The sequence below is a fragment of the Ischnura elegans genome, chromosome 8 (genome assembly GCF_921293095.1).
Source record: "Ischnura elegans chromosome 8, ioIscEleg1.1, whole genome shotgun sequence".
NCBI lineage: Eukaryota > Metazoa > Arthropoda > Insecta > Odonata > Coenagrionidae > Ischnura > Ischnura elegans.
In genome coordinates this window covers 88,431,153-88,457,509 of record NC_060253.1, presented here as the reverse complement: position 1 = coordinate 88,457,509, position 26,357 = coordinate 88,431,153, and the positions used below count along the sequence as shown (strand labels likewise).

The following is a 26,357-nucleotide window of genomic DNA, read 5'->3' as shown; positions in this document are numbered from 1 at the left end:
GTCAACCCTTTTCATCCCCCTCCCTTATCCTTCCCCTAACACACTTCCTCCTCCCGGACTTATACCTCCCGCTGACTTATCCCCCACCCTGCCCTAGCCACCTCCCCTCCCCCGAGATTTCCTGCCCCCCCCCCCCCCACTCCCGTTTCACACCCCATCCCACTCCGTTTTTCGAGTCAGAGGAAGCGCCCTCGTCGGTGAGGGAGGGAACTCAACCATTCCTCCAAGACTTATTGGTCGTACCTCAGCGAACGACTCTTTGAACCCATTTCGCTCACCCATTCATATTGCAGTGGACCCTGGATAATTCCAACTTCTTTTATTCGAAATATCCTTTAATTCGGATATTTCTCTTCGTCCCTAGCATATTGTATTCAAACAATGCTATAAAAAATCGTGGATAATTCGAATTTTATTTTGGATAGTTCGAATTTTTGGTGTGTCAAATTAAGGTCTGAATTATATTCTACGACTCAAAATAATCGTGAATCCAATTAGAAAATATGCTTGACTAACGCTATTGTCATAAGGTTTATGTTAGACAAAATGCGTGTCAGCGTAGAGTACTTCAACTCTTAGAATTTTTTTAACAGCCGAGAGACTTAATTCGAGGAAACAGACAAAAATATCTTTTTTTTTTAATAGATTTTGTTTTAAGGTTGCCATCCCAGGAGCTTTATGTTTATTTTTCAATATTCTGTATGTCGATAAAGTACTTATTCAATGTATTTAATCTCTTTGGTTATTATGATTCGATTGTAGTGTATTACGCTATGACATCTTGTCCAAACATATACGATTACGATTTGGTAGTGCACAGCAGTTGAGATGTTGCTTAGGACATTTTAAGGTTAGAATAAAAATATTACTATACTTTACTTCGTAGTTTGTTGAAATAAATATTCCTTTTAAGTTCCTCGGTATTTCAAGTGGTAAGAACACCTGGCGCAAATTCGGAAAAACCGGGTTTGCAACCCGGTAAAGGATAATGATTTTTCCCTCAAGAAATTTTCTGATTTTACTAATAAAAAAATTTACAAACAACTCGGAGCTTTAGGCAGCCTCAAGGATACAAGCACCTGTATCGAGACCGCCTGCCGTAAATAATTACATGCCATTAGTGGTGTTGATATACGAAAACTGAATTTTTCCATACATATATGTGTGCACAAATAAGGATCATTTCATTTTGAAAAAAGAAATGATGCGTCTTTTTTTACATCTAGCTATCATAAGCTAATCATTTCCTTTCATTATGATCATAGGCGGATTTAAAGGGAGGGCACGGAGGCACGTGACCTCTCCCCCCCCCCCAAACTCTTAAAAAATAGAAAATATTTTTAATGCTATTACCATCACGTTCGTTTTGTTTTGTGTGTAGCGGAGCCTCAATCATTTAATTTTCATATTAATAACTTTCATATTAAAATAAAGACAGTATTTCGTACAGTAATTGTTGCATGTTTTTATCTCCAATATGAGATGACCGTTTTCCTGTCTGACACTAGAAGTCCCTCAGAAAATATCCTGGATCCGCCCTTGATTATGATATTTCTCCGGATTGCCTACGTTACGATTCCTTTTGCTGCACGACCGATTCACGATTCGGTCACGAAACGAACGAATTTTCCTGTTTCCATGGAGTATACACGTCACGGAGGGCTCTTCCCCCCTCCTCCTTACCCTCCCCCCCCCTCGTAAACACTCTCTCATACTCCCTTTCCACGCCATGCGACACATTTCTGCCCTCCCCTCCATCCGTTTTCCCCTCTTCCCCCCTCCCCTCCACGAGACCCCTACTCAGAGGAGGGCGTCTTGCCTCGTCTCCACCTCCTTCTAATTCAGTGCTCCTCAAACCTTTTTTCACGTCACGTCGTGCTGCACAAAGGCGGCGGCGTGCTGGTCTCCACACGAGTCTCTCGCGGAAGGTTCCCGATAATTGCTTTCACGGAAGCGTTTCCCGGGTGATTTCGTCCGGATGATCCAGACCCGGAACCGTACATTCGTGTGATTTCTTTTGCGGAAGGGAAATATCTCTTGGAAATATTACCCCGACCCGGTTCTTTTTGTGAATCCCTCGCCACGGTGGGGACCTCTTCGAGGTGTGTTGCCCAGCCTGCAGTCGGTTCTTTCAGCTGCGAACTGTGTTGTGAGTGTGTTTGCCAAGTTTGCGACCGCGAATCAGTGTTGACAAGGTTGTTATCCTCCCTGATCTCTGCTCTCCTGTTTGTTTTTCGTGACCGAGCGGGCGATAGCTGATCTTTCTTCAGTGATCTGGTCAAGTTTTGCCGATAAACCATAAGTGTGTTGCATCTATCGCGCCGATAAAGGCCCCTTTAATCCACTGATCCTCGTTAACCAAGAGGTACCGCAGTCGGAGCGGGTGATAGCTGTCCTTTCTTTAGTGATCTGGTCAAGTCTTGCCGATAAACCATAAGTGTTTGGCTCCTATCGAGTCGATAACGGCCCCTATAGTCCACTGATCCGGGTTAACCAAGAGGTACCGCAGGGTTCCTCACTAGGTCCAGTGGAGTGTAAAATTCAACCCCTTCACCTCCGCTGTGGCTTTTTCCTCTGCAGGCCGCTGCGGCCCGACACGTCTATGACCCCGAACAGTGAATGAGGCTGCCGAACCGTGGGGGACAGGATAGCGAGAGGACAACAGACGGATTCGCCTCTCCCCTTGGAAGCAGCCCCTCGTGGGAAGTTCGTCACCGCCAGTGTGGATATCGGCGACTCGGAAGGATTGCCTTGTTCGTAGAAGATGGGAAAGCTGTTGAGCCTACTCTCCAGGGACGATTCCAACTGCTGCTCCCCGCAAAAGTACGACGTCTTCCTGGACTTCGAAAGTAAGTATGATTTGAAGGCCTCACGACTTTTATTTTTATTTTTCGTGTTTATAATTATCGTGTTAATCGTGTAATTCTTGCTCTCTAATATTCCGTGCACCTTGAATCTTGCAATGGCTGTATGGGTAAAAATATATGTCTATTTAAGTAGGAACGTGTCGCTTTTTCCATTTACTTAAATCAAATTCTTTGTAATAAATTCTGGGTTCCGCTTGAGAATTCTGAGGACTAAAATAGATACACCATCTCATGGTGTTTTATGAAACGATTATTTTGGTCTGAGGTGGTTATTAGATTGTATATATTTGTGGGCTTTATGTTGTTTATGAACCCCTTTTCACTCGGCGCAGACAAGAAAATTTTCCCTGTTTTAAGGATTTTATAGAATGCACCCTGTTTCCATCGTCTTTCATAAGAGATCGAGGTTCTCCTGGATTTTCATACGTTTGATGAATCATACTTTTGATGAGTTCTCTATAATCAGGTAAGAGTACCACGCGATATGGAAACGCAGCTTTCTTCATCTTGAACTCTTCTATTGCAGACCACTTCTTATTTTAGATGAAACAGCTTAAGCACCTTTCAACTTCTTTTACCGGTTGAAATTCCTTTATTTCATCATCAGTTTATTCTCTTCAGTAGACCTTTTCTTTGGCCCAACAATAGATGGACATTATTTGTTAGGAGTTTTCATGTTTGTAGGTCAGAGATTCTTATCATGAACACTTTGGTAATAGGTTAAATTTTCTTCCCGTGAGAAATAAATGCTGATAACACGTAGTGCACGTTGATAGTGAGAACCGGTAATTATTCTCTAATTTCTGGTATTACGGAAATTGGTCGGGCCTCAATGGTGAAAAAAACTCCAAACTAATTTTTAGCGATTCTGAATGTTAATTAAGGGAGAACTCAGCGAAAATTCAATAAAATTTCTTTTTCTCAAACCCGTAATTCCGTGCTTTCAACTCTTGGTAGGCCACAAGGAATAAAACTACATGTCTCCAATATAGCCACTGGTGACTATCACATGACTGATTTCCGCTGTTAGTCATGTTTTTTTTTAAATCGGAAATCTCCGCGCTTTGGTCAAAATGTATCGTTGGAGGCATATAGCGCTCGAATTCCAAAACTTTATCGAAGTTCATTCATATCGCTAGCTTCCGGACGTATATCGGAAATGCGTCGCCTTCCGTCTTACTTTACCGGACATGAGGGGAGCGATAGCATTACTTTTCTCTGTCTCTCTTTGCCCGCCCCTTTAAGGGTCGTGAATCAACTCGTACTTGCACATCCACGTTTGGGGGTAGACATTTTTATCCGATGCCATTTTTCACGAAGGAAAAGTTGCAGGCAAAGTTGGGAAGTCGACAAGGCCTTCTTTTGCCCTACTTTACTTAGTCTCTTAGCTGATGCACTTTCTGTGCTAATTAGAGCAGAATAAGTTCTTTTCTCAGTCATGAATGAATTCTCAAGTACCGAAAATAAACGTTTGGAAATATTTATATTTCATGGAGAGTGATTTGATAAAAATTTGAAAACTTCGCACTAGGTTTCCCGGGGCTCTCGTTTACTGTAACCACAGTAGTTTTCAGAATAATAAATTTGATGTTTTGGTTCATTTTGTTTATTTTTGTGAAAAAATTTTAAGTTCTTACTCGTTATGGCCAATTTTATTCATTATTGAATGAAGTATAATTTTTGGTGCTACTAGTTCCTTTATTTTACGCCAAATTGCAGAGAAAGTCCTTTTACCCCATTAATATTCGAACAAGAGTTTTTTCTACAAAATATCATTTTCTACAACATTACCAATTAGAACGTTGCCAAAGGAAGAGTTTCATATCTTCAAGAAATCTGTCCTTAAAGCTTGAAGTGCAGCGATATTGTTGCAAGAATATCTTCAAATTTATTTCAAGGGATATTGCCCAAATGATATCGCTATTAGTCATACGGTAATTCCATTCCAGTCTGTAGTGAACGGCTTCCCATTGTTTATGCTTGTCTTTCTTCTCCAAGTGCGGTTCTTGTTGCTATAGCCGCGATTCCGTAATGCGTTGCAGATAACGATTAATAAAAACCATGCTATTCACCCATAAATGACGATAGTTATACACGGTATCGCATCGTATTCTGAGAAACCCGTAATCTTTGTTTTCCTTAGAAGAATAGCAATTATTCGCTCTCTCCACGTGTATTCTTGTGAAAAAGGAGCGGGTTTCAGCATGTTTAGCATGCTGTGTCAAAGCCAAGCAGAAAACATTAAGCCCCATAACCTGAAGCCCCATAATTTGTCCTTACTTGATTTACAATGAGAAAGGCCAATTAATGGTATATTCCATTAATCACAGCAAAATCCGCGCATCAATCCTGAAATCGATTTTAGAGGGTTTAGATGGTTAATCTGTCTACCAGAAAACTATCACGTGAGTTTTGATTCGTAATGCCCTGACAAATCCTCACGTGCATAACCGCAATGTTCCACGAATAAAAAGTCACGTCTTCTCTAGCCTTCTTCACAACAACTTAACTCAAGTAAGCGAAATGGATTTGTAAACTCAAAGAGATCGCGTGCCTGTTCAAAACAATTAAAAATAGCAAATTTTCGTTGTCGTTCTGTGATAGAAGATGAATTATCTCTTCAAATTTACCAGTTCCGAGGAGTTGGGAAAATATATAAATATAATATAAGATAGGCAGTAGACAGGAAGATAGCTTTGTCTATCGAGATTGTTACGTGAAAACTATCTTGAGTAGGTACTTCAAAATCTAATTTACAATCGATGCGCGTTTGATTCTGCATTTGGAAGCCTCATTCATTGGCCTGGTTCATTGTACGAGGTGTGTTGAGAAAATAACGGGAACTTAATTTTATAAATATATCCCAAGACTGGAAAGTCCGATCATCAATTCTATTTGCTATGTTGGTATACCTGCCCCTTAAGTATCATAAAAATTTCCGCTGTATTCATATTGTCTGTGGCTGCCTATGAGATTAGATGTTCTTTGAGCTCGGAAATTTACGAATCGAACTTCATTTCTTGTTCGTGATTTTTTGGCCAAAAATACACTGTCAAGATGCCTCAGCCTCCATATACACCAGACATGTCTCCGTGTGACCTTTTACTATTTACAAAAATAAAGAGAATTTTAAAGGACCGTCGTTTTACAATCGTAGATGGCATTAAAAGAAGTCGCTGACAGAGCAAAAGGCTATCCCAAAGTTCGAGTTTGAGAAGTGTTTTGAGAATTGGAAGAAGAGCATAATATTTTAATAGGTACTATTTTGAAGGCGAAAACATTAATGTAGATGAATATGTAATTTTTTTCAAAAAAACTAAAATTTCCGTTATTTTCAAATCATCTCGTGTAAGTCTAATTACGCGCTGTTGTCTTGGGCGTGAAGCATTACTTATAAGCATTACTTAAAATTATAGCATCGCAAAGCAAGGGTTTTTTTACGATTTAGAATATTCTCATTGAGTGAATATGAGACTATTTCGCCCAAAACACTAAATAGTCCGCCTCATCCTATTCCTCGCCGTCGGATGCAAGTGTTATCTTACGTCCTGATGAGTCATTTTTCCGTATCCGACTTCCGACAGTCCCAACCTTTGTCACTTCTTTAGCGAACGGTCGGTTTCGAAGCCTCACCCTGTGGTTTTAGAAAGAGCATGTCATGAGTATTTGTTTCTTAAAGTTTTATAGACCATGTTGATCATATATGTACGTGTTGACAATATATGTAGCATTTTCTGTTATTGTCATGAAAACTATATTAGTATAGTTGAATTCTGCTGTCATGCGTGTTTTATAGTGGTGTAACGTTGGACTCCGCATCCTGATAGTTCTCTTGCAGAAAATGGCGCCCTGTGATATCCATCAGGCTATCATTAAATATTAGGACTAAGTTTCATTCTTTGTTGACCATATAAAATCATAAGGTTCCACTCATAGGTCCAATGATCTAATTTGCTGTCAATCATAACGTATACCATAGTTACAATCATGTAACGTAGTTATATATTATGATCAGTAAATGAACAGTCGCATCACTTTAGCTTTCATTGATCGTTATCCTTTCTGACTTTCTTCTTGAGAGTTTATCAGGAAACACTTAAAGACTGACTGGAATAAAATAAAGTTCTGCGTCTCAAGATTCAGACTGCTGGCAAGTCTCCCATATGTTTCAATCATAAGATGCATTTATTTTATGCTATTAATGTTACGTAATGTCAAAACCTATTGAATTTCACTCTCATGTGATTATACGTCATGATGTGCCGTATAATTGTTACGTAAAACGATAAGCTTAAGTTCACCTTTTACCGAGTGCTTCACATGAAAATTTCTTTGATATTATCCTTGCAATCCATTCTTTTTCATCCATTAAATATCATTCAGTTAATATGGTAGGTCTATATTATCCCGTGCGACCTTACTTAGGTATACAGCCCCATTCCATAGTTACTTTAGGAAATCGATGGTTTTTATATCTGTATGTTTGATGATTTTATTTTCAAACGGTTCGACAGACACTTCCCTTTAACTGGGGCAATGTCATAAAACCCTAAACCCCAGATTTGTCTTAATAATAATGATAAATTATTAAATATTGAAAAATATTTCTTGAAAACATGCTCAACCTTAGAACATTGAATGCAAATAAAAATTCGATCTCTAAAGATCATATCAAGGTCATTAGCTCGAATTCATGCGAATGTTTTGGAATAAATATTCTTGATTCCTTGTTGTATAATTAAAATAAGCGTTTTTAAACATCTCTCTGCTGAATTTGTATCCTTGAAATCTTGAGGTACTCGCACATCCACGTTTGGGGGTAGACATTTTTATCCGATGCGATTTTTCACGACGGAAAAGTTGCAGGAAAAGTTGGGAAGTCGACAAGGCCTTCTTTTGCCCTACTTTACTCAGTCTCTTAGCTGATGCACTTTCTGTGCTAATTAGAGCAGAATAAGTTCTTTTCTTAGTCATGAATGAATTCGCAAGTATTGAAAATAAACGTTTTGAAATCATTTGACACAAAATCATTTGCAAGATCATTTGACATAAAAGGAATCGTGATACATCGTGGTCCAGTTACATAGTACATTTAATTTATTTTAGTATTTTTACTCTTATTTTTTCGCATGTTAATTGTTAACGTTAGTAAGTTAATGGTGGAAACTGTTGAAAATTCCCTATCATCCACGCTAACGCCCAAAGTTGCCGAACGTCATTAATCCATTACCACCACCAAAAGTGACCATGGGCTCGTTCACTCTGGCCCGATATTGCAGTTCATTGATATTACCCGGGGGATGGAAGGAACGATAACGTACGGCAAAAAATGAGTCTCCCTATTCAGTTACTCTCTTTTTTACTTTTTAATAAGAGCAACCCTAAATTTTTCAGCTCCCTATTTCTGAGTTGGGGACGTCATAAGTGCCCCTTTTCATTTACTCGTTCAGAGTTTCGCTCATTAAGAGAAATATTCTCTCGTAAAACTATAAATAACAACGAACTTCACGAGGCTGATGCGACTGGGTGAGAAATGACTGAGAAGCCGTGACCCTTTCTGCAGGATTGCGTGACGTCTCTAAATTACTTACGGAAAGGTTCAGGCCATCAATTTTTCGCCGCGAATAGCTCAAGAAGTAAGGCGCGGATAGACAAATTTGCGTCTTTTCATTTTTCTTGCTATTTTTTCGGCGACAAAAAAATTGTGAGCGAGCTTTGGAAAAACGTTGGAGCTCCAGATCGTCTCTTCAGCTTTCCAGTTTGCGATTGAAAGGAACTCCGGATTGACGCATCACCACCGTGGCGTGACGCGTGTCGGGGCAGTTCTCAAACCCCTTCCACAGGTGCGTTCGTCATCGCATTCGCGCGAGAAGTCAGTCGCTCGGCCGGCAGCAAAAAAAAATACTCCGGCGTCTTTCCTCTCGTTCATTTTTCATCCCTTTGTCTCGTATTTTCTTCTCCCACTCCTCTGCATGGCACGCACCCCTTTCGCTATGTCTTCCTCGTCGTTCCAAAACACGAGTGCGATTGCCCTAGTAGTGTGAGTCGCGTGCTGCGCGTATTTTTTATTTTACTTTGCGGCTTCATGCAACCGTTCATCTCTCATGGAGTATCACTGGGCATGAGTGGACAATTAAATGCAGCTTCATCGTTGGAAAGCGCTTGCGTTGCGCTCCTCTTAAAGAGTACGCATCACTCCATTTCGTTCGGTCGTATTTACTAAGTTCTTCGTGGCGTGTTAATCGTTTAAACATAACGCTTTCATATTCAAATTATCAGGGTATGTAGAATAGATCTTTCTTCAAAATTCGACTGTATCGCGAGCATTGAAAAAAACTTACTTTCCTCTGGGAAAATACGAAGGTAAAATTTTTAAATATGAGATCCAAGCAAAATTTTGAATAGGACCAACACTCAACCCTCACTATACTCTGAAAATTTCTGAATGAAAACGTAACTGTTAAATGAGTTAGGCGTCACGAAAAAAAACAAAATAGGACCGGTTGTGAGGGAGTGGTGCGTCCTCTTATGGTTATATTTGAATTCAGCGTCATCGTTGAAAAGCGCATTCGCTGCGCTCCACTTAAAGAGTACGCATCACTCTATTTCGTCCTATACATGTACGCAGGTAATTTTATGACGTCACGCACTCCTACCCTACTCCTAAATCACTCCTCTCCCGCTCACATCAGCCTCGCGAAGTTTGTTATTATTTATACTCTTACGAGATTTTCTTTACCAAGTACAATGATATTTATTGGCTTCAAAGTTCAATCAATCAATGCGATTTTTGATATTGTTTATTTTTGACGATTGTATAGATATTTGGTTTTATTTTTGTAGTTGTATACTATATTCTCATTAGCCTCTCGGGGCCGCAATAGTTAAGCCGGCGAGCCGCATGCAGCCCGGGGGCCGCGGGTTGAACACCCTTGTGTTAGAGTATAAACAGTATTTTAGAATAAAACTTCGCGAAAAGTTTCAATCAAGTGTTTGTTTTGAGCAGCATTGCCGCTGCAGAAGCGCGTTAAATCTAATTAGCAGTGGAGGTTCGTTTGAAAGAGGCCGAGACTGGATTCTTTTCCTTGAAGGAATGTGTCCGGAGACTCGGTTGCCTCGCCGTGGTTCGTCCTCTCTGGGTCACGCTTCCCGGCGCGCCGCGACGGGAAAGGCCGTTTAAGAATCATATAATGCGGATGCGTGCCGCAATTCATACGACGAAGTCATCCTCTCTCTGCCGTGTACAGGTCTCAGCCGGATCGTTCCACGTCCCGATTTTAGAAGCACGTCATGTCCGTAGTATATTCAACGCACGCAAGCCACGTGCAAACGGTTGCAATTATGCATGCATTATGTGATGTGGAGGACATAATGAGAAAGGTAATGAAGGGCTTTACACTTATGGTAAATGACGCGGTTCAAACTTAAGGAGGTAATTTAAGTATACCGGGACTAGCCACGGTGATAACTTTACGGAGTCACCCGCAATGCGCAAATTGTGCGAAAAATCCACATTTGTGCGTTTCGGGTGATTCCGTCGAGTTAACACCGTGGCTAGTCCCGGTATACTTAAATTAGTCAATAGCCACCGCCTCTATATGGTTAAAGTTCGGGCTTTGCCCTCCGGCTGTGGCGCTGTGCGCACGATTTGGACTGCTTATGGCATCATATGCGCAGCAGTCCATACAACCTTATAGTCCTCAAATTTCCACAGGGTGAGATGACGCCTCTATGGCTTAACTAGCTGAAGCATTCGACCGGAAATGGAGTATACGAGTTTGAATCCCGGTCTGTGCGAATTATTTTTTGTCTGTGCATTTTTGCGCAATTAAGGATATAACTTCGCTACCGTTCGATTCAAGACAAATACTTATCGCCTATGTTGCTGAAACAAACATGCATTGCCATCATAGACGACGATTTTCTTTGAGTAGATGTATTTTTTCTTACGCTGCTGCCACTGGCGATTAGTGACTTGAGAAACGCTCGCTCACTAAAAAATAAAGATAACACTGCCATTCATTGTTTTTATTTGGTTAATTTTATGCATTGAATGAAAGCTGTAGTTATCTAAAGCGTCTCTGTCATGGGTTAATGTACGCGTGTATATAAGTATATTCAAAAGAATTCCTGATTCAGTATTACGGTTTTATCGGGGCATCAAAAGTTTTATGGACATAGCTAATTTATTATCAAGTCCATAAGACTGAATTATGGTAAATCTAATAATCTATTTTTGATTGAATATAGCGTTCTGTACTGCATCGTGTACTATTTTAAATGGATCCAATATCTGTATTGTATTTTAGTGTTCGCGTTAAAGTAAATGCGACGTTGAATAATGTATACGTATCCCGGTATACTTTTAATCCGTTAGTACTCACTTCGTATCAACGTCAATAGGTTCTCTTCTTTTTCTCGAAGCCCTTTTGAAATTTCGCTTTTCCGCCATGTTTCGATTCGACAAGACTTCGGTCAGTTTATCTCGGATTTTTATCCATCTCCGCATGACCAATATTTGCTCTAGTACATCACCGGTAACCACTCCCACAATCACCGTGCCCAAGATGATATCGCGTTTTGTTCGTAGACCTCCGAGTTTCCTGGGGCTCCCAACTTTATTCACTTATCATTTGGGTAACGCTGCCTGCACGCCCGAAGCAGTTTTTGACGTATCGCGCAGTTGTGAATATCTTGTGTTGGTTAGAACTATACTCATGTAATTTCGAATTTTTCAACAGAAACGGATTTAGCTAGCTACACGACCAGAAAATGCTTGGATATAATATTTTATTAATCTACGATATGATCTCCTTTCAGGTTAGTTTCTGTGAGTATGAACATCTGTCTAGGTCATCAATCACCTGTGGATGTTCTTGAAATACTGTCGAATCAGATGTAATATTTATTTGTAATTTCGTGTCGGAGTTGTATAATCTCGAGCCAAAATTTTTCTGCTGGGCAATATGTATGATAAAAATGAATATGGGAAATATTTTCGTTCACGCAGTTGGCAGTCTGCAGTTGTCTTTAATATCTCGCAGAGTACTAACGGAGCGTACAATAGAGCAGTCTTAGATTTCGGTATTGTATTCTATACTGGATGTTTCCCCTTTACATAAATTTCAAAAAAATTATCCCTCCGTACCGATTTACGTATTACCTCACTTTGCTGGATGCGACACTTTTGTCGGTGAACTATTTTCATCATTTTTTTCTTTGGAATTTAAATGTACTCATCTTTTACTTGATTCATCGATGTTAACTTGACTCAGGTCTATTTCCATCGGACGTTTCACAAATATTCAAGACTTTTCCGCTAAATTTATTTACTTTAGCGCAGTTAGTAAACTATCAATAGTGCAGAGTGCATATTGATTTTAAAATGTTCGCGGTAGTGCTGATATACGCTTACGAGAGGAGAAAAGTCTTCGGTGATCCTCCACATTTTCAAGTGTAAATTTGTAAGCTCTCTCTCGCATGAAGTATAATCATCCGTTTGCGATCTTAGTTCCAGTTCGACAGAAATATTCATCGATGTACTTCGGAATTTGAAATTGCACGAACGTTTGACTACTTAAATAAAAACATTAACGTACTTTCTTGTTTGAATAAATGCCCTACAGAGTCCTCATAATTTTTTTGGTATTGAAAATCATAACAGAGCATTTTATTTTAATTGAAATCCATTTTTTTAATTGAAATCCATTTTTTTAATTGAAATCCAATTTTTTAATGGGAAAGGGCGAAAGCTAATGGATTTGCAAACCTTTAATTCATCTCATCACACTATTAGGTTACTGCCGCAGGGATAAATTTCAAGTAGCCAATTAAAGAGTACTTTTAGATCTGAAATTAAACATCATAAAATATACATTGAAGACCTATTCTCGTTGCAAAACGACTTTTTTTCCATCTTGTCTTGCCCAAGATCGATATTTCAAATCGTCTTTGATACCACACCATGGATTTAAACAATTCGTTTCATTTGTTATTTGGAAACGGTCATTTTTCTTCTTTAATTTTTTTGAGAAAATAACACTGCGCAATTCATTTAGATTTTGCTTCATCGTATCATCTTTTGCATATTTTGGTTCGTAATGATGAGGTCTGTATAAAAAAGTTATTATTTCATGATGGAATCCATGAATGTTGAAAAAATTAAGAATAGTCCATGGAATGCGGACAAATCAATCCATATACAGGATTATCGTAAATTAATGGTGCAGTTGTGAACATAGTTTAAATGTAAGCAGAATTACTTACGGTTTATATTTATTATTTTTTGAATATGTCGTCTCAAACAGTTTTTTTTTCTTTCGGATTAATTTTCAATACGTGCGCCCTTCATTTCTTGACAAGAGAGAAATCTGGCGTTGATTTTAGCCTATTCCTATTCGAAAGGCGCCTAGGGTACCACGACGTAACGTCCCATCCGACGGACGGATTGTTACACTTAAATTGCCCTCCTTAAGGCACTCAAGCAGGGATCCGGAAGCCCCTGAACTATCTCTGTCACCCTATCCCTACTCCTGTGAATTACTGAAACCGCAACATTCTTTTGTGATAACCCTGCATTTTTAAAACCAATATTGTCTCAAGCTTTATGAGCAGTGTACGTGCCTTTTTTGTATTGCATTGGATGAATTTCCATCCGGAGTATTGTGACGAGACGTAGAAGCGTCTCGAGAGTGGCATTAAAGATGTCCAAGATGCCGTATTGCGCCCCGGCACGAATTCCTTTATCAAAAGAAGAGAATGCAGAGTCGCCGTCCTATTTCTCGTCGCAAGGAGCGGAGGAAAACAAAAACAGCCGGAAGGAATTCCCTAATAAAGAAATCTCATCCTTGCGTTTCCGTCGTGGTGGATTCGCGAACGAGGGAGCGGAGAAAAGCTTCCGACTTGAGGTATCATTTCGTTGGCAGCTGCATTCAGTAAAGCTCTTCTGGCCCGTACTCGTTTGCGCAGTGTGCAGGGAGTTTTGGGGGTGAATTTGAAGAGCCGACATTTGTTTCCAACCGGAGACATAATTGAAGGGGTGAGCAGCCAACTGATACAATTGCTTTTTCTTCAAAACAGAGTTAGGTGCAGAAATTAGGTAAAGAAAACAAACGAGATCGACTAGACATTAAGAATTTCCCGCGATCTTTATCGTTCTACTGCATCCCCCGAAGGTACTCCTTTCGTAAAGTCCTGTCACGGTCGCCAATTTGTCGTATAGCAGCGACTGACTTATTTCTCAGACCGCTACTTAAAATGTATTACATTTCTTTCGTATTTTCTTCTTACGATTTTAAATACAAAATTCTGAATTTCCGTCTTCTTTTTCTTTTCCCGTCAAAATAAACAACAACCTCAATTATTGCATCCTTCGTGGCAACTTTTGATATTCCATTCAATGTCAGCACAGAACAGAGACTCAGTCGTATCCCTTGGACAACAAGTTTTTGTATATTTCTTCTATCAATCTCTATACCTTATTCTGCCCTAGAAAAAAATCACTTAACCCCTTGGCTTCTTACCTCCTTGTATAAAATTGTAGTTCGGTCAAGAGAATCTACGAAGATCTTGTTAAAACCTCAATCAAAGTTACGTTATAGCTATTTATTTCAAATGATTCTATCATGCATACCTGAAGATTTCGGATACCCCCAAGCAAAATCCTCGAAGTGCTGGGTGGCCCAGGAAGAGGAATTGGCCCGTCTACCCTGATATACTCAGCCTGTGACCGAGTTTGGGGTGAGCTCCACCCTCACCTATCCAAACCAACCTATTAATAGCTCTGTGCCCTACTCTGTGCTATGGGTTGAATCGCTATATGATATTATTGTTATACTGTTTATTATTAAAACCTTAAGCAGAAGACGGGATAACTTAGTTGGCCACATTTAGAGGAATGATGGCCTGATGAAGACAATTGTTGAAGGACAAGTGGAAGGAAATAAGGGCAACGGACGGCCCCGAATGAGTTACATATGGCAGGTTATGAAGGATGTAAAAGAGAATAAATACGTTGCAATTGAAAGGTTAGCGGATAAGTGAGAGGAATGGAGAGCTGCGTCAGATCAATCTTAGGATTTTTCACTAATGATGATGGCTGTATCATTTATGTAATACATTGCAAAATGAGCGAATTAATGTAACTCAACATATAAATAGAGCAAGAGTATTAACCTGGACATATGAAGTCAGCGTTATATTTAGCTCAGGCTGCATAATTTTAGGTTAGCCAACGGAGAATCAGGGTTGGCAAGTATTGGTCAGGGTGTAAGACAAGGCTGTCCTCTAGCGCTCTTATCGTTAAGCTTGTATGGGGAGGAGATAGGAAAGGTGTGAAATTAATCGGAAGCGGACGTTTAAGTGAGGGAATAATATTTAAATCGGTGAGGTTCGCGGACGATCAGGCGTTGATTAGCCTGTCGGCGAGAGGGTTGCAGGCGCTCGCGGATACATTATACAAAGGGTGCGAGGAATGTCGTTTGAGGATTTATTACAAGAATTGTTAAGTTATTCAGTGCAACGTAAAATCAGATGAGTGAAAACAAATGGAGGGAGGAGCAGTTCAACCATCTTGGCAGCACTGTATAAGAAAACGGACAGGCTGTAAGGATTCAGGTAGAGATTTGCGTTTGCAAAGGAGGCCTTTTTTTAGGAAATAGCTTATGATTGGATCCTTATGTGAGAGTGTTAATAAAATGCGAGTGGATAGTCTGATGTTAGTTGTGGATAGCTTGAGGATTAAGGTCATAATTTCGAAAAAATTAATATAATTTTCACACGTCTATAGTTAACTGACCAGTTCCGTTACCATAAATTGGAAATCAATCTGTCTATCAAATTAATGTGAAGTAAATAATTCTTCGGTAATCGTACGTCAAGCTTAAGTCTTTGTTCAAATCCTGGAATGGTAAAATGTGAGCCTTGAGGAATCAGCGCTTAATGATTTTTTTTCGGACACAAAATGTACTACTTCGTTTAGCAGACAAGAATTTAGCATCCATGTAAGTAATGAGTAGAATTCAAAATTTTATGGAAAGCAAATAATTTTTTCTAAAAACTTTAATAGCAAATTAGTTTCTTTCTCGTTTTGTTATGCCTAATCGCTCCTGTGAACAGTGGAGTTGAAAATTAATGCTTCCACTGTCAATACTTAATCCTTAATTTTGATTGTCGGAATCTTGAATTTCATTTGAATAATTCGCAACTTCTGAACAGAGCCTGACTAGAGTGGAATTCGAACATTAATTTTTGGATATATTCGATGGAATGTGAAAAAAAATGTTCGAATCTCTACCTCCTCTCGAATTCAATATCGAACACACCTTAATTCACGCGGAATATCTTCGTAAGCTGATCATTCCCGTAAATGCCTACATCCAAAAATACCAAGGCTCTGATTGTGGGGTGGAAAAAATATATACGTTTACTCAGCCGGCGTCAGGGAATTGGGAAACAGAGGAAGAACAGAAGGCGCTTGCGTTTCGATAACGACCAATAATTCCCGGACTGGCTGCGGAGGTGCCAGACGAGGAAAAAAAAAAAGAAATCGCATTTTCGCAAACTTCATCGAGTTCTTTTCCTCTCTCAATTCTCCCGCCTATTTTTAACCTTCGGCATTTTTATAGCTTTTATTCATTCCCTTCTACTAAGGGCCTTCAGGGAGCCAGGGCTCCCTAGCTGAAGAGTGGAGATAGAAGGTATAGAAGTGGTAGAGGGATTTTGAGAAGTGCGTCGCTTGTCAGGAGTTCTTGCAGAAAACAATAATTGCTTGCCGGCGACGGCGTTGCCATGGCGATGGGCCTTGACGCCTCACATACATACATCCGCTTCCGTCCAATCTGGCGATTGACGGAGCGACGCGACGGCAGCGCCGCACGTGGCGCCTTATCTGCGGCGCAAAGTGAAATGAGATAAGGCGCCGAGAGAGGAAATGAGATGGATTTCTGTCGTCAACTGGTGAAGGAGTTATGGGAAAAAAACAACGAAGCGATGGGTGGAACACCTTTTTATTCCAAGGCGTACCCAAGGCTCAAATGTGTTCAGTGCGAGCTTGAATAGAGATAACAGTAATCAGTCTCCCCTCATTACCTTGGTTCACTGTACCCACGTTAGCTTTGCGTAATTGCTTTAATATGGAAATAATGAGCTCAGATATTTAGCTTCTCCGCTTAAAATATATTATGTGGAACAATTAATTAAACATTATTTCTCGTCATTATATTTCGGAATACATTTTAATAGTTTAGGCTTGGATTTAGGTCTTAAATATTTTCTAAACTAAAAAAAAAATATTTAGCAGGTTTACATTTTACCACTTGCATCACTTGCTTCCTTCAGTTTCAATTTCTTCTTGTCTTAAGCGGTTGAAAAAGTCTTTAATGCCTAAACTAGTCATGTGAAAAAGTGGGTTTGACCGTACAAATTTACATCCACTAGAAGATAAAATTTGAAATTCGTAAAAATAACTTTCTTGCGATGGACGATGAAATCCTGCCATCCATCAGTATTGCAACAACAGTGATAATTGCCTAGTATTTTGTGACTTTAAGTAGCCTTGTTATTCCCAGGCCAGAATTCACTTCTAAAATATTTCGTTTCTGAAGCCTAGGTATTTGTTTTGACTTACTTTCCTTTCGACTGTAGTATGACTGTACGAATAAGGTAATAGATAAATATAGTACTACATATTTCCTGAGAAAGGCCTGCATCGATTTGTTGAAGTAGATTTTGAGTACCTGCATAAAACATTTTAAAATCTGTTTTACGTTTACTTTAAATAGCTAGGTTTATCCCGAACGAAATAAGTAAGTCAAGTTGTAAAATGATCATTGTCTCCAATGCTCCCCATAAAATATATCATGCATCCCTTCGCTCTATAGATTCAAATTTTCATTTAACAACTAGTAATTTTTGCTATAATTCTACGCTGCGCTGAGCTATTCTCTAAACATCTATATCTACGATTCATTTTATTTATATATGTCTGCACTGCCTTAATCTATTTCTTCCGTCAGCCCTGCTACTTTAAATACCATGCCCTTGTAGACTACTCCAAGCCATGCCTTACTAGAGTCAATTCAGCTCAAACTCTACAGAATCATCTTTTCAATTTATCATGTGTATTTTTGATGGTAACAGGTGATATTAAAGGGATGTCCACCTAAAAAATTACTCACTTCGATGTTTGGTTAGTTTTTTTTAATTTTTTATTTAATTGCAAAGAGTAATTAAATTTCAGCTTTTCCATTCCACCGTTCATTGGCTCCACATTACGGCAGACTCGTCAAGCCCATGCCGGAAGTAGGGTGCGAACCAGTGACCTTAGCGAGGCGAGAGCGTTGTCCACCATGCTAATCCGACCGTGAATAAACGGGAGGACTTTAATGACCAACGCTTTAACGAAAGCAGTTGAAAAAATTCTCGTAGCGAGAAATAAATAGTTTGTAATTGCCAGGATGGGTATAATGGAGGCTGTGGGGTAGTGGGCCGGGGAAGCAAGGGCTGGATTAATTGAGTGAGGCTTGGATGATGACCTCTGTGGTAACAGCCCTCTTCCGAAAGGGACCATCGTTCAAGGGCTTTAAATGGACGCGAGGGGAGGGGTGAAGGGGAGGATGGGAAACTCCCTCCCCTCCTTGGGATATTTCTTGCTTGGGCCGGTACAATGCAATGAAGTGACAAAGCGATTGTGCCTCTGTTAACGATATAATCGCATCGCTCCCGTAAAAGTCGTTCAAACGTGTTCGCTGTGGAGCTAGTCAGTCCTTGGTGAGAAAGTCGTTGGAATTCCTACCAATGAATCAAATCAACTGATATCGGCGTTACTTGGTGGAACGAAGTAATATTTACGTTAGAACTAAGCAAAAACAAGTTACTGCTCCACAAATAATTTAATGCTGTCTACTAGTTATTATCAAGACAAACACTCGTTCTGACGTACTCTGATAAAATTCTACTCGCATTTGATACATTTTTGGCGAATTTCGCTTGTTATAATTGTAATCCAGCACGATTAGGTATATTTTATGACACATCGGTCTTCTCGCTGGTAGAATTCATGATCTAATAAGACAAAAACAAGTTACTGTTCCACAAATAATTTTATGCTGTCTCCTTTTACCACCACCTGCTACAGTTCACTTGCGGTGACTTGAACAATAAAAATTCACAAAATGCATTATTTTTAACAATCGATAGTAGATATCAATTAGACAAATACGGGCTTAGTATGAAAATTTTAGCTGCATCATAAAGTCATGTATATTATAAATACGAAAATTGATCAACTTTAATGCCAGATATTTAATTAAAATAATGAATATATTATTTTTATTGTTAGAGTTTGCATTGTTTATTTCGATAGCCGAACCAATTACAATATCCCCGACATTTCAACGTATTAAAAGAGTGTTGGGAAGGGTAGGGGATAGACGCCTTTTTTGCCTCCCTTCGGGACGTTTGTCGTTCGAGTCGTGTCGAAATGCGATCAAGTGGCGGAGAAATTGCACCTCGGGAGTTCCTAACGATATAATCGCATCGCTCTCATGAGTCGTTTAAGCAGTGTTCATCATCTGTTCAGCCCAGTCCGAACCTCGTTGAATTCCTAAAAGTGGATGACTCGATAGCCGAGAAAATTTTTGTTTAACCCAAAGTTATGTTAAGAGTAATACCTATAATTGATCACAAGCATTTATCAATAATTATATTTTTATTTGATTGTCGAATAGTTATTGATTATTTTGGTAGTTAAGTAGGAGCTTCAGCAGGCTTCCCACCGTGCACATAGTATATTTAACATTTCATTTTAAAATGTTCACACCAGAATATATGTGTCATTCTGACATAATAATATATAAAACCATAGGAATCGTGATTATAATGAAACGTAGCCAGTTTGTCGTATTATTTATTAGCAAATTAGCAAAAATACGTTTGAAGTCGAACCATGTTGTAACTTGAAAGTAGCGCTAATTTCATCTCATGTAGCTGAAAAAGCGTTGGCTTAAAACTGGAAGGATTTAATTGAACAAATTCACCTTCTCAGTTCCACAAATTCGGTATTAATCTCTTCGGATGTCTTGTGGGATGTAACTTTTTTCGTCGTCAAAATTATCGTCGGGATCCCTCATTGCATATGAACTTCCTTGAAATTGATCGCAGCCATACTGTGAGATTAGTCAATTTGGCATTGTCCTCTTTATTCACGCCTAATCTCTGAAAACTTTTTCTCAACAACCCCCTCTTTCGTCAACAAGAACATAGCAACCTCATTTTAAACAAACAATAAACTGCAATACATAATCCAAAACATCAATGAAGGAGAACACGCATTACACACATTAACCTTTAAATCAATAAAATCAAAATCCAAATTAAAAATGAAATTAAATGAACGAAGTTAGTAAAATAAGTTTAATGAGTCTCGACGTTACACTCCTCAATGTGTCGTCGCTAACTCACCTCCTTAAGAAAGCTTAAAACTGTTTAGAGCCTCCGCGGATTTTTGTTGATAATTTCGAGGTGACGAACAGCGGACGTCTGCATTTTCCAAACCATCGGCCCCTTGGCCTCAACACTCCTTTGAGAGGCAGGAGGGACTATGAGGTACAGGAGAGCCGACTTTTTTCCCCCCGCTAATTCGGCAGAAGCTTATTTTTAAAGAGTCGCGAGTTATTTCCGTAACCGTCGCATGCTTGCGTAGTACCACACGCGACGGTCGGTAATGGCGAGTGGTCCTTTGCGGGAGGAAGCTATAAGGGGGCACCAGCAGAATTGGTTTTGGAAATGACTAGCATCATGGGAGTTATTCCGCTAACACTCGGGAAATCCCCCTTACCCTTAACCCTGAATCACGCGATTATTTTCTTCCATTCCTTTCGAAGGACAGCTACAGCGATCGCTTTAGTGATGGCCGAAAAAATGACTTTTTCGAAGAATTTGAGTTTTTCCCGGTGAATGACTTGAATGAATTCTCGGTTTTCCAACAGGGTTAGGGTAATGCATGTTCCAAATTATATCATCTGCGTATCTTAAAGATTATGTATCATTTCCTCTCGACCCGTCGTATTCTGACTTTCTTGGCGTCAAATTATTCGTTTAAAACGTACATTATCAGCTTCAAATTTTCGGGTATTGATATTAAAACGGATCAATATTACCCGATACCTCAAATATAAATTTTACATCTGACGAAATACTGAAGTAAAATTTTCAAGTTTGAGAAATATGCAAATTTTTAGAAGGGTCTACTTCGAGCGCTTTGAAAATTTCAAGATGACAGCTTTCAAAGTTTTCAACGAGAAATGCGTCTTAAAAAGAAGACTGCTTGACTGGGAGTGATGGATCACCGTAAAAAAAAGTATGTTTGGGACTGCTGGATTCGAAAGAATTTCTTTTCGTTCAGGTTATTTCTAAAATAATAATTACCCACTTGCAGGATATCCATTGAGGTTAAAAATCAGAATAAGTGTGCTAATAACGTGGATAAAGCTATCCCTATAATGTTTATCTAACACATTTTCCTGATATTTGAACCGACCGTTGCGGCATTTGCTTGTAAATAACGTGATTTGACAAAATTTACAGAATTCAACTGTCATTAACTCCAAAAGTAGTCCGATGGCAAGCCCATTTTTTTACCGTGATGCGTTGGGTATATGGACATAACTTTTTGCCGAAAAAGCATTTCCTTGCATTAATCAGCATCTTCCGAAGACTGAGCCAAGTATCGCGATAAAAACATGCAAGGAAATGCAGAGTATGAGACGTAATTTTGTATCAATATGGCACGGAAAGCCTACTTATTGTGGTTTTTAGTCAATAAAGTACAGTTAGAAAAAGAAGAGTTGAAAGGATATTGGAAGATATTTTGAAATTTTCTCGAATGTGATACATGCTACGTTTCTCGGACCGAGCATTTTTTTTAGCGAGAAAGCTGTAATTGGAATTGTTTAACGCAGATAAAACGTAATTTTTCCGGCTAACCGGCGACCGACACTGTAAGTAAAAAAACTGTTATGCCAGTTAGGTATGCGTCGAACATGTAGTGTAGGCATAGCACATTTGAATGTTCGTGGTACTTAGATAACTTTAAATATGGTGAAAGGAAGGAAAACTATCAGTTGACTCCATTACGCTCCTGTAAATGGGCTCAACTTGCTCATTTAATCTCCGCTTGTCTTTCCCTCAATAGTAACACTATACAAGATATTAAATATATGAGGTAAAGCAAAAAGATATACAATAGGCCTCTGAAAAATGGACAAAGACTTAAAAGAACAAAATCCGATATCACTTCATGGGTCTGATTGGATGATTTCGACGATAGCGTTTGTACGATTATGCCGGTTGTTGTTTGAGGAAGTTTATTTCCAATAAATCTTGTTTTCCGGAAAAGTAGACGTATCAATATTTTGATAAAATTTATTCATAATTGTTTCATGTGGTAATTTTCCCATCCCCGTTTGGATGGTAAAGTTGTGAATGAAGATAAATAACCTTCGTAAATTCTTACAGAATTTTTTAAATTATTACGACGCGTTTCTATGCTAAGGCATCATTCTCGTCTTAGCGTCGAAACGAGTCGTACCTAAAATAAAAAATTCTCTAAAAATTTACAAAAGGTTGTTTATCTTCATTCAGCATAAATTTTCACCAAGTGAAAGCCGAATCTATCTATTTCAATGAAGTTGCGTTTCAGTGTTTGGCTTATGTTTTGGTCACTACGGAACCATCTTGAGCACTCTTTTATTTGTATTTACACTCACGTCGACAACAAATGATCACGCTCTAGGTTGCAATACGTATGGTTTCGCGGTAGGCCCCCAACCCTGTGTGTGTCGCTAGCATGCCGGCACACACAGTGGCGCAGCGAGGGGGTGGTTTTGGGGGATAAACCCCCCCCTCAGAGCTCAGAGAAATTTTTAAGCTTAATCCATTTTACTTAATTTGATTGATATTAAGTACTAATAGAATAGTGTAAGGATTAATAAAATCCGTCCGAAAGCCGTAAAAATCACCATTTTGAACCATTTATCTTAAAATTCCGCAATATATTAATCTCGCACCTACCGATTATCCTGGTGGGTATTCCATACCCCACACACCCTAGTATTAGTTGCACCTAAACCCCCCTCTAGCCTTGATTCCTAGCAGCGCCCCTGGGCACACATACATGTATGATTGACGCTCGAACACTTTCCGAAATGGGTTAAGCCCGCTGGACTTGGAGAGGATTCTATACCGTGCCATCGGCCGCTCAAACGTCCTTCCCCAGGCGCCTCGCACTTTTAATGACGACTCCGCGGCCTCTGACGTGTTCGAAACTGCCCCACCCACTACACACGTCACTCCCGATTCCGTTTGCTATTCCTACCACGAAAGTTTGCGTCACCGCTGGAGTGGAGCACAGTGACAAGTTTCCGATGAATCACGTGGTGCGAAACGTCACGATCTGCACCTTCATCGATGTGTCCGACCTCCTGTCAAACGCAGACCCTTTTTTTCTCCTGCTGTGGCTGAGACGAAATTTTCATGCGATGGGCAGGGATGGCAATCGAAACGAAACGAAAATGTATCGTGTTGACCCAGAAGGAAACTAAAATACGAGGCCTAGGTTTAGTTTCATTCCCGCACGAAATTAAAATTACCAAGGAGTTTAGTTTCGACTCGGAACGAAACTTTACTCCAAAGAACGAGGCTAAATTAATCGAAAGTTCGCTGCTCATGGTTATGTGTCGATCCCAGAAGTTGAGTGGAGGGGGACGAGAGGGAATAGTTTCGACCCATTACGTTTGACATACGTGTAGAGAGGTTAAAGCATTGAGCTTAAAAATTGAATGGCCAGTTTGCGTTCACCGTTCTCCTGTTAGATTCTTTTTCGTTTCGTTTCTACATTTCGCTCCCGGGAACGAAACTATTGAAACTTTACTGGTTTTGACTTTCGTTTATTTTCGATTGCCACCCCTGGCGATGGGACTGAATTGAGTTGGGCCCGCTTTTTTATAGGTTTTCAAAAATATCCGCTGCGCGACGGTGAGTGCGAAGCAATCCAATTATTACCAATTTTTAACACGCTTTTCTTAGCTTGCTTCGTCTGTTGGTGTGTTCCATCGATGGAACCTTTTAATTGAATTTTAATTAACTTTTCATTGTCGGATCGGCTAGAAATTTTACAGGCTTCCTCGTTTCTGATAAAAATAAAATTTCAATAATCAGACATTTGCAATTTTCTCCATTGTCCTGTAACGAATAAACTAAATTTTCATTTGGAAAAATTGTTTTAAACCTTCTCAGTATACTTATGGTGTTAGTTTCTTCTTGTACTTTTGACAATGAAAGTTGGCGTAAGAAACTGCTTAAGCGCAGACTATTCCGAAATTTTGTCTTTCAAATTTTAACTTTTTTATTTACTATAATACAAATACAATTGTTTTGAGTATCAATATTTTCATATTAAGTGCCAAAATGTAAGCAATTGACAAAAATCAATTGCATGATTCACTTTAAAAAGTACTCAATAAAATAAAAAAGCATTTAAAAAAACACGCTTTTCCAAAAACAGTACAAAATGAAATAAAAAGTAAAAAGATAAGCTTTTCGTCTCTCGAAGAATAAAGCGTGGATCAATTTTGTACTGTTTTGGAAAAAGCGTTTTTTATGTTTTTTATTTAAATTTTTATTGCACTAGTATTCTGGAACTTGCGAGGAACAGCATTGAAAAGCTACGCCTCCGAAGGATTATATCCTCTCGAATTTCTGTTTACGGCCTAAATGATATCTGGATTCGGATCATTATATCATCAGTGATAGTTGCGATTTTTTAAAATATTTTAATGAGGAGAGGGTAAGAGCGTAGTGGAAAATCTTCTTTTAGATTATTCGTGGCGTCTGATATTCTGAACCCTACCCAAACACATTCCGTTTTTTCCAGCCTTTATATCAACTCACCAACCTGTCTGTTTGTTTGTCTGTTTGTTTGTCTGGTACAAATCTTGTAACTCAAATTTGACTCACTTCCTGTGAAGCAAAAACGCTGAAATTTTGCACACTTCTTCATTTCCGATGACAATACATGAAAATATAACTTTTTCTCTCCAACCCCCCTTTAACCACCCCCCAGTCAACCCCCCCAAAACATGTTTTTGATCTAAGAAGTTCCAAATGGTCGATTTTCGTGTTTCATGGCATTTTTAACATAGGGGTAGGCATTTAAAAGCATAGGGGTGGCATTTTGAAACATAGGGGGCTTACCATTCACTGAAAATTTAATAAATATAGTGACTTTTTTAATACGTCACTTTTGGTTTTTCGGGGTCACTGAGTTTTTTTGCTTTGTGTCATATATAAACGTTGCTCATCCCCTGTAATCTAAATATAAAGGCTGGTTTAAAAAAAAAAAAATTTTATAAGAGCTTATTTCCTCTGTTGTTATTGTGTCATACGTTTCTTGCAATGGGACTGGCCTCGCTTTTTAATCGGTTTTAAAAAATGTCCACAGCGCGGCGACGAGCGCAGACTGATCTAATTATTATCTATTTTTGCTCTTAGAGTACCTGCACTTGCGAGGGATATCATGGAAAAGCATCTCACCGAGTCAGTCTGATTTATCTTGATTTGAAGTCGCGCAGTTCCCATCCAAAATGGGTTTCTCCTGGGGGTTTATCTGGATGAATGGTTTTACAGGCATTAAAAAACTCACTTTTAATAAATTAATATAAGATTCATGGCATACAGGATTTAATTAGGGTTGCGGACGTGGGTAGGCTTTTGCGCACATTTAGGGTATCGATTTTTGGGTTTTGAAGGAGGTTAGTAGTGCCAGAGGTGACTTAACAGAGGGTTATTGGTGGTAGCAAATTATTTTGAAAATGTTGGCAGTGTATATTTCAGATATGTCAGGTTTTGCGTTATTTTCAGATCCTTACGAATTCAGATTTACTGATCTCTACCGTCCTTGTGCGACAGAGGGTATTTCTGTTTCTCTTTGAAACTTATATCAGGCTAAGTAAGAGTCTTTCCACCTCCGCTCCCGACTGCTAAAACATGTACCTTGTCCTGTTTTGTGATATTTTATTTGTATCGTTATATCGTCTGTGACGGTAGTTGCGATTTTTAATGACCATATTAATTAGCAGAGCCTAAGAGCCGACTAGAAAAACTTCTTTTAGAATATTCGTGTCGTCGTTTATTCCGAGGTGACCGTCGCATTAGGTGACGTTCGCCAACCCTTAAACTATATTTATTTCAACTTTTACTCGTCTTCGTGGTTCAAACCTGTTTTATGCCAATTTTCGCTATGGTAACGGTCTCCTAAATTATTCATGGATATCCATTATGAAATTGAAAACCCGATGGGACATTCCGCTGACCAGAAAGTAATAGCGGTAACGTTGTCGCTTCACATTCATTTATTTAGGGCACAGATTTTGATGCGGGCAACGGGGAACATTTGGCGTAGAACGATGATGAAAAAACTTCGCTAGGGCGTTA

General features: G+C 39.2%; 1 protein-coding gene across 5 annotated transcripts in view; it reads left to right on the top strand.

Moving 5' to 3' along the window:
- LOC124164048 (CYFIP-related Rac1 interactor B) overlaps window positions 1–26,357 on the top strand; it is a 211,033-nt gene that overhangs the window by 147,013 nt on the left and 37,663 nt on the right. For 3 of the 5 annotated variants that reach the window (XM_046541217.1, XM_046541214.1, XM_046541215.1), the window contains exon 3: window positions 2,581–2,849. In XM_046541217.1, coding sequence (XP_046397173.1) covers window positions 2,765–2,849 — 85 coding nt within the window. In that variant the 5' untranslated portion in view covers window positions 2,581–2,764. Of the gene's footprint in view, window positions 1–1,846; window positions 2,501–2,580; window positions 2,850–26,357 lie in introns of those variants that run through there. The other 2 variants (XM_046541218.1, XM_046541216.1) reach the window with 2 other exon arrangements.